This window comes from Talpa europaea (assembly GCF_964194135.1).
Source record: "Talpa europaea genome assembly, chromosome: 15".
Lineage (NCBI taxonomy): Eukaryota > Metazoa > Chordata > Mammalia > Eulipotyphla > Talpidae > Talpa > Talpa europaea.
In genome coordinates, this window is record NC_140083.1 from 61,262,700 (window position 1) to 61,277,948 (window position 15,249).

General features: G+C 40.6%; 1 protein-coding gene across 1 annotated transcript; it reads left to right on the forward strand.

Annotated features, from left to right (window-relative positions):
* Nucleotides 1–255: 255 nt before the first annotated feature.
* Nucleotides 256–519, forward strand: LOC311185394 (acyl-CoA-binding protein-like; the record flags this gene model as incomplete). The annotated part of the gene is made up of 1 exon (XM_084256022.1): nucleotides 256–519. One exon carries the CDS (start codon nucleotides 256–258, stop codon nucleotides 517–519), a length of 264 nt encoding a protein of 87 aa, XP_084112148.1.
* Nucleotides 520–15,249: the final 14,730 nt, after the last annotated feature.

A 15,249-nucleotide genomic window follows, 5' to 3' on the forward strand; every position in this document is an offset into this window, starting at 1 on the left:
ATAGAAAATCCAGAAATAAACCCACAGATTTAGGGTCAACTAATCTTTGACAAAGGAGCAAAGAATATGCAATGGAGCAAAGAAAGTTTGTTCAATAAATGGTGCTGGGAAAACTGGGTTGCTACTTGCAAAAGAATGAAGCTTGACTACTGTCTCACACCATGCACAAAAACCAACTCAAAATGTATTAAAGAGCTGCTGCTGCTGCTCTCGCCCCCCGTGCAGGTCTCCTGGAATTTTTGCAATCCATCCGGCATGTCTCAGGCTGAGTTTGACAAAGCTGCTGAGGAAGTTAAGAACCTCAAGACCAAGCCAACATATGAAGAGATGCTGTTCATCTATAGCCAGTACAAACAAGCAACTGTGGGCGATGTAAATACAGAACGGCCTGGAATGATGGACTTCAAAGGCAAAGCCAAGTGGGATGCCTGGAATGGACTGAAAGGGACTTCCAAGGACAATGCCATGAAAGCTTGCATCACCAAAGTAGAAGAACTGAAGGGAAAATATGGACTATAAGGGACTGGATTGGGCTGCCAGCCACACATTTCACCTAAACTTTTATAATGCCTTGCTTTTCTAATACTGTGGAAAAAGTGAAATAATGAAAATAACCTGTTAACACAGTTCCTCAAGACTGGCCAGGATATAGCTCTAGCAGATTAGGAACTGAAGTGGTCACTGACCTTTAAGTAGTTTTTATCTGTAAGTCTATTAAAAGTGTATGTTACTTTGAAAAAAAATGTATTAAAGAACTAGACATAAGACCTGAAACCATAAAATATATAGAAGGAAATATAGGTGAAACATGACATGATATACACCTCAGTAACATCTTTAAAGACACATCACCCAAAGCAGGGAGAGTGAAGGCAAAGATAAATAGCTGGGACTATATAAAATTAAAGAGCTTCTGTACAGCAAAAGAGACAGTAACCAAAACAAAGAGACTACCCACCGATTGGGAGAAAATTTTTGAATATAACACTAATGATAAAGAACTGATCACAAAAATCTACAAAGAGCTGATGAGGCTCAACAAAAACAAAGTAAATAATCCAGTCAAAAAATGGGCAGAAGAACTAAAAAGAAACTTCTCCAAAGAGGAAATGCAAACGGCCAACAGGCATATGAAAAATGTTCAACATCACTTGTAATCAGGGAAATGCAAATCAAAACTACAATGAGATACCATTTACACTAGTGAGAATGGCACATATTAAAAAAACTAGCAACAACAAATGTTGGTGAGGATGTGGAGAAAAAGGAACTCTCCTGCACTGCTGGTGGGAGTGCAAACTGGTGCAACCACTATGAAGAGCTGTGTGGAGATTCCTCAGCCTGCTAAAGATGGAGCTGCCATATGATCCAGCAATCCCACTCCTGGGTATTTACCCAAAGGACACAGAAACATTAATTCAAAAGGGCACTGCACCCCTCTCTTTATAGCAGCACTATTTACAATAGCTAAGCCATGGAAACAACCCAAATGCCCAAAAATAGATGACTGGATCAAGAAGATGTGGTACATATACACAATGGAATATTACTCAGCAATCAAAAAAGGTAAACTCATGCAGTTTGTGTCAAGATGGATGGAACTGGAAGGGATCATGCTCAGCAAAATAAGCCAGAAAGAAAAAGAAAAATACCAGATGGTCTCACTCATAGCAAGAATTTAGAAAACCTAAATAAGGGACCAGGAAAAAGACTAATTATAATAAAGTAAAAATCAAAATCAACAACTATAAACCAGAGACACAATACGGGGGTGGGGGGGAGGAGGGAGTAGGATGAAAACAAGAGGGGGTAGGAATTTTATGGGGACTATAGCCATGATAAAAATGCATACATTGTGCAAAAATAAAAAATGATGTAAAAAATATATATAAAAAAAAACTTTCAGGGAAAAAAAAGATTCTCACTGTATCTGTTGTGTCAGTTTGAGAATTTTTTTGTGGCCCAGAGGTGTCTAGGCAGATGATCAAGGGAGCGATTGCTTAAAATGAGCATCATGCCAGCGCCCGGGGCAGTGACTGGAGTGGAGGACTGAGCAAGTACCACATTCCAGGGTGAACTGGCCCAGGCAGGCCACAGCTCTCTTGACTGCATGCCACTCAGTTGCAGCTAAAGACGGCACCTGCTCTAGCCCAGTGGTATTTTGTGAGTCAGTGACTTGAGCCAGCACAGCTGCCTCTTTGCAGGGCACTGCCTTTCACTACTTTGGCCAGAAGTCCAGAGGAACCCTCTTCTTTCCCTTCTCCCTTCCCTTCCACATTTGTTAATTGTCAATTAATTGATTCTATCTCTACCCTGTCTGTTGATTGTGTTTTGTTTTTCTTCTTATTTGCCTAAGACTAAGCTATTCTTTTCCCCCTCCTCTAAATAAATATAACGACCTCTAGCAATTTATTTCAAATGAAATTTCATTTTTTAGATTTTACGTTACACATTTCAGTCAGTGTGATATCTGTTAAGTCCCTCTCCAGATTAAATTCTTCAGTGGATTCTTCCACTGTTCTTTGTTCAAAAATCTCAGCTTTCTCATTAGCCTCATCTTATGTCTTATTGGCATCTTGAACTTGAATAGGTTGAAAATTGAACTTCTAATTTTCCCATCTATTCACAGCTATCTTTACTTTCCCATCAATTTAAAGACTGTGTTTTTTTTTTTTAAGTAATTTTTTTTTTAAGATTTATTTATTTATTTATACAAGCACTGGGTACAGTCAGAAGCGCGGGAGGGTGAGAGAATTCACTGGACCCAGAGCAGGGAACAGAACAGGCAGACTGACGAAATACACTGCTGAGGGGAGCAGCGGGCGCAGCAGGAGAGGTCTGTGCGCCATGTGGGACCCTTGCCGGTGGCCGGGGATCGAACAGGCACTGCAGAGGCTGCGGGCAGCCTTGCAGCCCAGAGCTCAACTGCTGCACCACGACGGGTGGTGGACAACTGATTTCAGTGGACAACTGAAATCACAAAACAAAAATAGATGAGGCAAATATATTATAGATTCATTTACTTTCATTTATCTCATCTTTGCCTCATTTATTGTGGTTTTGTGATTTCAGTTGTCCACTTTCAGAACTTTTCCATCATCCTAAGTAGAAACTTTGTACTCACCAAACATTAACTCCTGCCCCCACCATCCTCTGTTCTACTTTCTGCCTCTGTTAATGTGCATATTCTAGGTGCTTCACATTAGTACATTTGTACCACCTTCGTTTTTTTATGCATGGTTATTTCACTTCCCATAAAACCTCAAGGTTCTTCCTTGGTGTGGTTCCTCCATATCAGAATTGTATATCAGAATTTCATTCCTTTTTAAAGAATGAGTGATGTTTTGTCATATATCATATATACATACATTTTGCTTATTCATTTCTTGATGGGCTCTTGTGTTGTTACCTCATTTTGCCTGTTGTGAATAATGCTGGTGTGAAAATTGGTGTGCAAGTGTCTGTGAGTTCCTGCTTTCTGTTATTTCGGGTATAAACCCAGAAGTAGAATTGTGGCTCATGCTACTATCAGTGCATAATAAGGTAATTCTGTTGTTGGGTGTCATGTCTTGTATAATGTCAATTAGGTTACATCGGTTGATAGTTTTATGTCTTCTACATATACTACATACACTTGGTAAAAGAGCACTATTTAAATTTCCAATATGTTTTTAGGTTTCTCTGTGTCTTCTCTCAGTTACATCAGGTTTTGATTTATGTATTTTCAAACTCTGTAATTAAGTAAATATACATTTATAATTGTTCTGTTTTCTCTAACATGTCAATACATGATTCCCTTTATCCCATTAATACTTCTTGTTCTAAAATATATTTGTCCAGCATGAATCTGCATAATTCAGCTTTCTTTTGATTAATACTTGCATTTTTTAAATTTTTGCTCCTTTTAATTTTGACCATTTGTGTCTTTAAAGTGGATTTCTTCTTACAGATAGTGTGTAGTTGAATCTTTTAAAAATTCAACCCGACACTCTCTGCTTTTGGTTTAAATCCCACATATGTAATAGATAGATAGGCAATAGATCATTGTCTATGTGGTTAGATTTAAGTGTACCATCTTGCTGATTATTTTATAGTTGTCCTAACTGGTTTTTTATCCTGACTTCTTTTGGATTGCATGCTTTTTTCTCGTTTTATTTTATCTCCACTAAACTTAAAGCATTTTTTTTTTTTGCGATTGCTGTAGGACATATGATACACTTTTTAACTTTCTAGTCTATTACAAATGACACACTACTTTATGTGTAGCATAAAAATATTACGATCATGTATTTACTTTTCTCCCTTCCCTATGTTTCACATCTGCATATGCTATATATCCACAATAACTTATATTTACTGTGTGAATGTATATCTAATATTTAGTATATTTACATTCTTTTTTTAAAAAAAGATTTATTTATTCATACATACAAGAACCAGGGTACAGGCCAGATGTGCAGGAGGGTGAGAGTTTCACCAGAGACAGAGTGAGGAGCAGAACAGGTAGACTGACGGAAATACAAGGCTGAGGGGAGCACTGGGAGAGACAGGAGAGGTCTGCCACGCCATGTGGGTATCTCCCTGGCTGACCGGGATTGAACCTGCACTGCAGAGGCTGCGGACAGCCCCACAGCGCTGTGCTCAACTGTCTGCACCACCAGGGAGGCCTCTATATTTACATTCTTACTGTATAAATGTATGTGTTTTCTTATTACTGTCAATTATCCTTTTTGAGCAACTTAACTGAAATACAATCGACATAAAACAAAACACTCATATTTAAAGCATATAATTCACTAAATTTTGACATAAGTATGCACCTGTGAAACTAATTCTATAATCATGATAATGAACATAGTCATCACCCCCAACAGTTTCCTGATGCTCCTCTGTGGTCTTTCCTTCTTTCCCTGCATGTTGTTGTTGAGATGATCATATGATTTTGCTTTTATAGCATATTAATATGGTGAATTGCATCTTCCTCTAGACCTTTCTTGTGGTTTTTCTCCTGACTTTGGGGAGTTTCTTCCCATGCAATCTCCTTCCAAACTCAGCTGACAAGACCTCTCACAATTTTTCATAGTTTTCTCATGCTTTGCTTGGCTCTTCTCCCTGTGAACTGTAACCTCCTTGACCTTCTTGGACATCCAGTCCCATATCCCCAACTCAGGAAGACTCAGGCTTTGCTTGAGCTTCCCCTCCTATGCTATGGCGTGGAACAGAGGCTTTTGGTATAGAGGTAGCAGTGTTCAGGCTCAAAGTTGGAGAGTAGTCTGGAGAGGCTATGTGGCTGGGTGGGACATGCAGGCATCACAGAGAGATAGGACAGTGGAGGGCATTGCAAGGTCGAGGGACAGTTATCTGGGAGAGGGTGACTGAATCATATGTAAACACCTTAGAGAAGGAAGTAAATAGAAGCTAGATTAAGGAAGGGAAATGAACATGCATTGAGTATAATGTTGGCTGCAGAGTTGGACATACAAGGACTTCTTGAAAAAACAAGAGTGATTTTGTCCCAAAATTCACTTGAGGCAATTTGTGAACTAGGTGTCTCCCTTTTATCACTCCCCTCATGAAAGTGAGAGTGGCTTTTGGAAGCCTCTTTAGCCCCACTCTGCTATTGCCTAAAAAGGAGAAAAAGTTAGAACTTCTGAGGACTCTGAGGTGCTTGAAGAACTCCAGGATCCTGTGGTATTGGTTAAGGTGCCACCCTCCATGTCCTTGGCCCCTGTACCTGACAGCCAGACTGCTCTGGCTTTGACTGCTTCGGGAATCCTGCTTTTTTACATGGGCAACGAGAACTCTTTATCCTCCTAGCAGAGCAGGCATTTGAGGGCAGATTCTGTGCCAAGAGAGAGGAGAAAGACTGACAGGCAAAGCATAGTGCTTGGTGGTTGGTGCAGATGGGGTGTAGAGGGTGGGGCAGTTAACACTACTGTGGAGGTGCAACAGGACATAACATGGAGCATTGGCCACAAGTGGGACCCCAGAATGCAATCCAAGAGTACTGCAGGTCCAGACGTGTGAAGGGCTTGCAGACAACACAGAGGAAATAAGATTCATCACTCTCCTGGGCACCAGCTTCTCTATCCCAGGTTTCCTGTCTATCATTGGCTTCTTGAATCCAGAGTTCTGGAACACAGGATCATTGGCAGTTGGTGGAGTCTAAATTATTCATGCATTCTTTGACTTAACAGCTTGTAGAAACTGAAATTTCAGTCTTTACTTTCTTACATGAGCCCTGTGTTTGAACAAGGGAGCTTACTATTTAAGGTTAAAACTAGGAAGAGTGAAGGGAATCTAGGGGGAGGACAGAGAGAGCTGTCTGCCCTGTGCATTATAAAACTTAAGAACTTCTGTTTAGGGAGAAATGATGAGGCAAGAAAGGGATATATAAACAGATTGTTTTTTCTTGAGTAAGCATGTACTTCTTCTGGTGTCAGCATTGGTTTGCTTTGGGGGTTATGCATAAAACCCTATGCACATCGCTATCACTGCATTTCCACATTGCCTAATAATCATTTGTGCATCTGCCCTGCACACCAGACTGAAGTCATTGTGGCTAGGAACTGAGTCTTATTAATAATCTGTGTATTTGTAGCACCTAGCAGTGAAGAACGATAAAAGATTCATCCCTTTCTTACCAAGCACATGCTATTCCAGAAGTCCTTTGAATTAGAAATTTCTTCACAGCAAGCATTATATCTTTCTTTTCTCGTCTAAGTAGGAAGTAACTCAGAACAATACCTAACGGCATTTAGTGAATGTTGATGATGCTAATGATGACATCTAGTTTCCATGGCAACATGCACTTATCCTTACAGTGTTTCTTGGACTATGAAATTTGGAAAAAATATACACTTCTTCCCACATTGTGAGAAAATCTTTTGCATTACAATATTTCTATCCATCTTACCATCTTTCTAAATGTGTTTATTCTAAGGAGTTGAATCAGTGGTCTACATACTGTGAACTATAATGAGGTCAAATTTAGGAATGATTTTGGGCCTGAGAGGGAGAAAAGCAGAGAATAAGGGAGGTGGATTGCTAAAAATATATGGTTGGCAAACTCATATTAGCACACACTTTTCCTTTCTTTTTTTTCCCCTGCATTTTCAAACTCTGGTCCCCATCAACTCAACTAACTCCAGCTATCTTTAAACCTTGAAATTACATCAATTTCTGTATAGACCATATGCAAACTATAAAGGGAATCTAAGCTATTTCTAGAATTCAGCAGGTGTTCACCAGTATAACTGTCCTGGTTATTAAACACTGAACTACTTGCTTCCTGATTGAACTCTTTTAGCTCTGACCCTCAGCCCCCCAGTTCTTTTCCCCAGGAACAATCACCGTTAACATTTTGTGTATCTCTAAAGCCATTCTAAAGCTATTTAAACAAATACGGAAATATGTGTTCTCTCCTTTCTCCCAAATGATAGCATGTTATACATACTGCTCTGTGCCTTGTTATTTTTACGTACAATCCTTTCATATCAGTTCATCAAGAGCTGCCTCACTTAATAGCTAGAGAATATTCCATGATATTAGTCAGCTTTTACTTGGTAACAAACAATCCAAAATACTAGCAGTAAAATATAGAAATAAGCATTTCTTTCCTTCCATGCATCTTATCATATGTGTATTTTAGTTGAAGCATAAATAAACAAGGTTGACCTTGCTTTGGACTGCAGGTTTGCAGGCAGCGCTGCTCTGTAGGGGGAGGGGACAGCGGATAACCAGGCTCTCTTATTCTCACAGCCATGACAGATGCACATATTCACAAGGTCAATCATAAGCTCATTTCAAGCTTCTGCTCACATCACATCTGTGAACAGCTCATTGGCCAGATCAATTTACGTGGCCACGCCTGTAGTTGAGAGGTGAGGGAGTCTGCCTCACCCAGCTCGAGGCCATGGCAAGGTTTTAGACATGTATTACTACAGGAACTGTTACAGGGCAACCCCGATAAAACGGGTTGCCTGACTGTGGGTTCTCACCTGTGCACTTAAAAGGGACTTATTAATACTTAACTGCAGGCACACACAAAAGGTTAATAAAAGGTTTATTTACAAGGGAAAGGGAAAATGAGGAAATGTACAACTCAGGGAGAAAAGAAGGAGATAAAATCTTAAATGCGTCCTACCCAATCCGCCGACCTGGAATCCCAATGGCACTCTGAGAGCCGGCCGCGAGCCAAGAGACGTGAAGCCAAGAAGAAGAAAGACCCCAAGGCCCACGTGTCTGGTTTTTATACCAAACCTGGCTGCTTAACTCCACCCTCAGGTCCCAGTAACCTTCCCTTTGGTGGTGATGTGATTTGTCTTTCCCGATGTCTTGATGGCTTTGGTCTGGAGTGGGGGTGGAGTCCACAAAGCCTGTATGGAATTAGCTCAGGACATCCTGTCCCCCTAACAGAACCAGTAGTTCAATCTACCATAAATACCATTTTATTTTACTAGCTCTGTTGATGGACATTTAATTTTTCTTATCTTCTGCTTCTGTACTTAATTTCAACTCAGAACTTCTGTTGCATCAAGATCATAGGAATTCACTCTGCCATTGCTAAGATTTAGCCTAGTTTCAATGTGGTGCCCTGGTAGCAGGATCCCATGAGGTCAAATATCAGAGAAATCCCTTTGCCTCTCTGTTTGTTGGTTCCTACTGGCTACTGTGGAGGCAGGTTCCAAGGGACATGATCTATTAAGGACCTCTGACACTATTATTTCCATGTGACAGGATTTTTTGGCAAGTCTTGAACCTTGTGCTTCAAGTTCAATGTCCAATAATAGTCATTTCTTCCACAAATGGCCTTAAAAAATACTTAGATGTAGGTTATCAAAAAATGGAATCTTTTGGGATATGTTTTTCAGGAAAGGAAATAGCTCTCTCTATATACTGGGTTCCTTTTTTCATTATTGTAACTGAGCGTGTTAGGTAGTTTTACTGCTGTGAAAGTACTCAGATAGAATAGTAGCAAAAGAAGGTAAGTTGTAAATTTTCTCTGGGCATAGACATATATGTAGACAAGAAAAATTTCCCAAGGAGAATATTGCTACATAGCTTGTGTCAATATGTGCGTATATAGGACTGTACAGTTTTTATAAAAGAGAAATTAGGTGTAGAATACAAAGAAATTGACTGCAGTATTATGCCATAATAACAAGCATAACTTTGAACTTTTCCAAGTATATGGCTGTCTTCTTAAAATTCAGGAGATTATTCTTCAATAACAGGCTGGGGGCATCTTTCTTTTATCTCTAGAAAGAAACATTTATTCATTGATCTATTCCTTTACTGACTGTGCATTGGGCACTTACCTGAGCCTCAAGCACTGGGGAGACAAAGGTGGAAAGGGGCCATCCCTTCCTCGAACAGCTCGGGGAGCAGAAGAGGGGAATGTGAGTGAACAAGCAAGCTGAGACTAGTCCCATAGAATGTAAATGCACTAACAGAAGCTTGTGAAAGGTATGCACTTGCGCAAAGCAGGGGGTGCCTAGGCAGATGGGGACAGGTTTTATATAAGAGATAGTTCATCTGGATTTTGGAAGATAAGCAAAAATGCATCAGCAGGACAGTGGCAGCAGGCTGCCGTGGGCATGAAGGATAGAAGAATGATTATGAACACAACATGAAACACCATGGTGTGTTGGGGGTGCCTAACTAGTCCAACTGGCTAGAGATTAAGATGTGAGGAGAGGGGGCCTCTCCGATGGCACAGCAGGATGAGCGCAGCACTGTGAAGCTGTCCGCAGCCTCTGCAATGTCAGTTTGATTCCTGGCTGGCCAGGGAGATATCCTCATGGCACAGCAGACCTCTCCTGTCTCACCCACTGTTCCCCTCAGCAGTGTTTTTGGTCGGCTGCCTGTTCTGCTCCCTGCTCTGTCTCTGGTGAATTCTCTCACCCTCCTGCACCTCTGGCCTGTGCCCCAGCTATTGTATAAATAAATAAATCTTTAAAAAAAGAAGATGTGAGGAGGGTCACTGAATGCCAAATGAGTGAAAAGTTACCATGGCTTCCATGGTAGGGCTTCGAGCAGGGGAAGAACATGCTTGATTGTATTTTGGAAAGATCACTCTGGAAAGTGCATGAGTGGGAGGCTGAGGATTGGCGAAGGTAGGTTAAGGAGCAGGACACTATGGTAACATCTCAATGGGAGTTAAGAGGCATGAGGGGAATGTGGATCCCAGAATGACTGAACTTTACATATTTTAAGCAAGTCTGTCTTACTGTTCTCCTTAAAATTCTTTGCCTTCAGTCACACAGTAAGCTTATCAGCTAGGCATAGCCTTCCTTTAGGGCCTCTGGCTACTTTCTCTTACCTTACAGCTGCCCTAATTTACATCTTATCCTCAAGTCATTGAACATGTTGGTTAAACTGGAATATGTTACCCTTTTTTCCCTCTGATGAGCTTTAATTCATATTTCAAATCATAATTCAGGCCTTACCTTCCCTGGGAAGTGACTCTGGGGTCCCTCTTAATCCTGGCTTAGGTGCAGGCCCATGTACCCCAGGACACCTTGAATTCCTTTCACCATTGAATCAAGGCCACCACCCCCTAAACTCACTCCCTCAGTAGACAGCAAACATTTCGAGGGCAGGAGCTCTATCTTTTATCTCTAACCCTAGAATAATTTAGTGCTAGTTGAGTAGGTTTTCAGCTCATGCTTCTGAGTGAGCAGAGTGGTCCAGTAATGCGGGGATAGCTTATATTCCAGTTCTACCTCAGTTGGGATTGTTTTAATACAGTAGAGAAATGTGATGTTGAAACTTAAATCTGTGGAAGAGTCAGAACATGTAGCATTGCTGCTAGGTCCAAATCTAAGAGGAAGCTTCTGCCTCAGGTCTTGGCAGATTTCCTGGCCTCCCCCTAATCTGTTCTTTTATACAACAGATGTCTGAGCACTGCAACCTCAAGATGATTAATAACTCAAGGGTTGGGGGAAGGGGTATTTTTGTACTTACTGTCAGTACTTTGGGCAAAAATTTTCCATTGCCATGTATGATAATGATTTCATTTTCTTCTGTTGAGGTGTGTGCCTCTGTAAGTTTAACAATGAGTAACTGTAGAGCGTTTGTAATTATTGGTCATGGCAGAAGTGACAGATGGGCTTCGGCTCCTGGGAACGAGTGGAAAAGAGGAGGGACCAAGAGCCAAAGGCAGTGGTAGAGGACATTTAGGGAAGGAAAGTAGTTAGTTTAGAGGAATCTGAAAGCTAGAAGAAAGCAGCCTGATCTTTTGAGGTTGCCCTTACCCGGTGTCCTCACTGCTTCAGGCAGTGGTTCTAAACTTAGGACCATCACTCTCTGGGAGTCATTGGAGTGACTCTAAGTTGAAGTTGAAACCCAAGTGAAAACTTGTATTTCCTCAATTAATAGACAATAAAAACACAATCACTGGTGTATGAGGATTTCATACTTAAAGGATTGAAGATGGATCTTGATGGAAGAGTTGTTCTCATCTTGGGCTTAAAGCACTAACTTTTAATTGGCATAGTATCTTAAAATATACAAAAAATTTTACTTACACGAGTTTATTATATTTACCATAGCTCTGTAGGGTAAGATGGCTAATAGACCCATTTTCAGATGTCCGAACTGGGACTCAGACTGCAATTTGTTCTTGGTCTCAGGGGTTTAATTGGTTCAGTTGAGATGAGCTTGCAAATCCCATGGCTCTTAGTCCACTGTTTTCTTCTCTCCATGCAAAGAGGTTCTGGGGCATGTTGTGGGCTGGGGGTGGGGGCGGTGGAGGGTGGTCCACTGGGAATATACATCCAGGATAGAGAAATTATAAACAAATTATCGCCAAGAATAGAGAAAGATGGGACCAGATATAAAATATACACTTCTGAGGAGTGGAAGTAAAGGGAGAATAGTGCAGTAAGGCTGGGTTGTGGTGCTTAGCAGTAGTATTTCAGTCTAACGGATTCTGGAAGTAAGACTGGTTATGAATTTGAACAAAGGTTATGGCCAAATACCTATAAATACTTGCACTTTAAAAAAATACTTTCCCTTTATTAAGAAGTGATTTTTTTTATTCGAGGCAGACCCAAAATTATGCTGTTGAAGATTTATTTTTAGAATGAATATTAGACATAATTTGAAAGGTTATATCCCCAAGGTCATATATCTAAGCGTGAACTTCAAACTTCCATTCAAGTACAAAAGAAGGGAAAAGATGTGACACACATTTAACTAAAAAAAAAAATTAGTGCCTTTCTTGAATCATTAAATTATTTATTCTAGGCAGCAGCATAATAGAGAATGTATAATTCCTGCAGGGAAATCTGCGTCTATCAGACCCAAGCTGTGTTAATGTAAGCATTTAGAAACTGATCATCATCTCCTGTTTAGTTCAGTTAGAAGAGTAAGGAGTAGCAAACCATAGAGAAATGAATATTCTATGAAAACCTTCCAAGTAACTAATAATAGAAATAGCTATGATTTATTGTTGTTTATTAAGGGGTAAGTAGAGTACCAAGCACTCTATCTACTGTCTAGCTATATTAGTTATTAGAAAATTCCTATTATGTATTAAAAATTTACTCAAGGAAATAAAGCTTAGAGAGTAATTAACCTAACTAAAAAAAAAAAAAAAAACCCATGAAGTTTAAGTAAGTAAATGACTTGTCCAGAATCATAGGCACAGAGAAGAAAGGAGAACAGGGATTTGAACTGAGATGCATCTGAACTTGTGTCCATACTCTTTACATTTTGGTAGATACTTCTCAAATGATCATTGTACAGTGTTCCTTGGAACTCTTTCAAATTGCAATGTACGTCTGGCTATTGTCTGATTTTTAGCTGTCAGTTTTATTAAGTTGATCCCAACCAAGAAAGTTTGAGTGTGTTCTCTCTGGAAGTCACTAGGTGGAGCCAGTGCACCAAAAAGCCATCAGTAGTTTTTTTGGGAGACTAGGGCAGAATTTATTCTAGGAAGTCAGCAAAGGCTGGTTTTGATCGGAAAAGTGCTGAAAAGATCACTCCCTCTGACAGCTGGCTCTTTTTCTTTTCTGGATAATGTAGATGAAGAGGAAGATGAGAGGTCTCTGGAGGTGTAGAGAATTGCTAGAGCCAAGTGTTATGTGGGATGAATGTATAATCAACGAATTCTGTTCTTTCCCAGGAGTGGTTTTAATAATCTGCTGTGTGGCTGGGTTGGTGGGTTGTAGAAGCAGAGCAGAATATTAACCTGTTCTGTGTGGTCTGCCTTCCCTTAGAGATTCCAGTCTTTCACATTGTACCTCGTTTCTCTAAAGGAATGTCTAAAGTGATGATGACAAAAGCTGTAACATGTTAGCATGCATGTGTGTGGTACTGGAAAGTGTGTAGATCCCTTTTATTTGCATTTATTATTGAGCTGGTGGACCTTTTGGCTGGGGCTAGAGCTTCCTGAGTCAGAGCACGTGTTTAAGGGCAGGATGGGGTGAAGGAACTCTCTTTTCTTCTTTTCTTTTGTGTCTAAGCAGGTATTGTAGTAGTTACGGTTCATCAGAGAAACAGAACCATAATCAGTCAGTCAGTCAGTCTACTGAGAACTTGAGATTGATTGATTAAGGAAATGCTCCTGTGATTATGGAGGCTGCTAAGTCCCACATTGGTAGGCAATAGAATGGAGACCCAAAGAAGGGTTTGATGGTGATGCTGCAGTTTGCTGGTAGAATTTCCTCTTCCTTGGGGATCTCAGTGCCTTCAGGTGATTGAGGGGGTGGGGGTCCCACCCACGTGGAGGGTAATCTGCTGATTAAAATATTACTCCCATCTAAAAAATGCCTTTAGGGCTTCCCTTGTGGCACAGGGGTTAAAGTCTCAGCGCTCTCAGGCTATTGCCAGCTACTGGGGCATGAGTTCAATCCCTGGGCCTGGAGCTAACCTACATGGTGCAGCAGACCTCCCCTGTCTGGCCTGCTTCTCCCCTCAGCAGTGTATTTCAGTAGATCCACTCGTTCTGCCCCCCACTGTCTCTGGTGAATCCTCTCACCCCACGCCCCCACACCTCTTCTACATTCCAGTTCTTATATGCATAAGTAAATAAATAAAAATAAATCTTAAAAAAAATACCTTCACATCAACATCTAAGTAAAACTGACACATAGTTAACTACCCCCACTAGTTAACAAATTTGCTGCTGGACCTGTGGGGAAAGTGACATTCCTTCTACCGTCTTTGCTAGGATTCAGAACTATCATTGTAACTTCAGCAAAAGCAATCTACCCATCCTCTCTTCTGCCCCTGAAATCCCTGATGAGCTGGGAGTACTGTTTTGGATAATTTCACAAAATGTTTTTTTGTAAATATATAGAAAAATCAAGCATTCTGTAAAGCATGGCTTCCGGTCTTACCATTTCATGTTATGATGGAAAAGTGTTTTTGAGACTTTTTTGTGCAAGTACCTTAAAAAATGCAGATAATGAGTAAAGAGCTTTTAAGTAATGTGTAGAAGCACCAAGTATTTGTGAAAGGGTCCCTAGAAGTAAAATGTTTGGGTTTCTTCATTTTAAAGATGAATGGAAAGATGGAAGAATGAAATGACTTTCTCAAGGTCACACAGACATTTATTGAGACCATAGGTCCTTTGCCTGCAGTTCCATTTTCCTTCTTTTGCACAGTTGTGCCTCCACATAAATGTGCAACCAGAAGGGGCCTCCTTCATGGCACAGGGGGTTGAGATGCAACCTGTGAAGCTGTCTGCAGCCACTGCAACATGAGTTTGATCTCCGACCAGGGAGCAACCCATAGGGCGCAGCAGACCTCTCCTGACTCGCCTGCTGCTCCCCTCAGCAGTGTACTTCGGTCAGTCTGCCTGTTCTGTTTCCCACTCTGTCTCTGGTGAATCCTTTCATCCCCTGCACCTCTGGCCTGCACCCCAGCTCTTGTATGCATAAAAATAAATAAATATTTTAAAAAACGTGCAACCAGAATCACTTGGACTAAAAATGCTCAGCCAATTATGCTTTACAACATGTGTCTAAATGAGGCCAACAGAAATAGGAAATGTCGGTCAGAAGCCTAGTCCTCCCTGAAGCGGAAATGCTAACTTGAAGAAATCTCTTCTTTTTAGTGTGGCAAAGTGGGAGAAAAATATTTGAGCCTTCAGCTCCCATGAGCACTAGGCTGGTAATGGAACTGTCCTAGCTGACAGCAGGTGGCTTTGTGTCTTCTGCAAACTGATCTCTCTTAGGTGTATACCACTACAGAAATCATATATACAAAATATTAAAACCATTTCTTTTTTTAAAAATT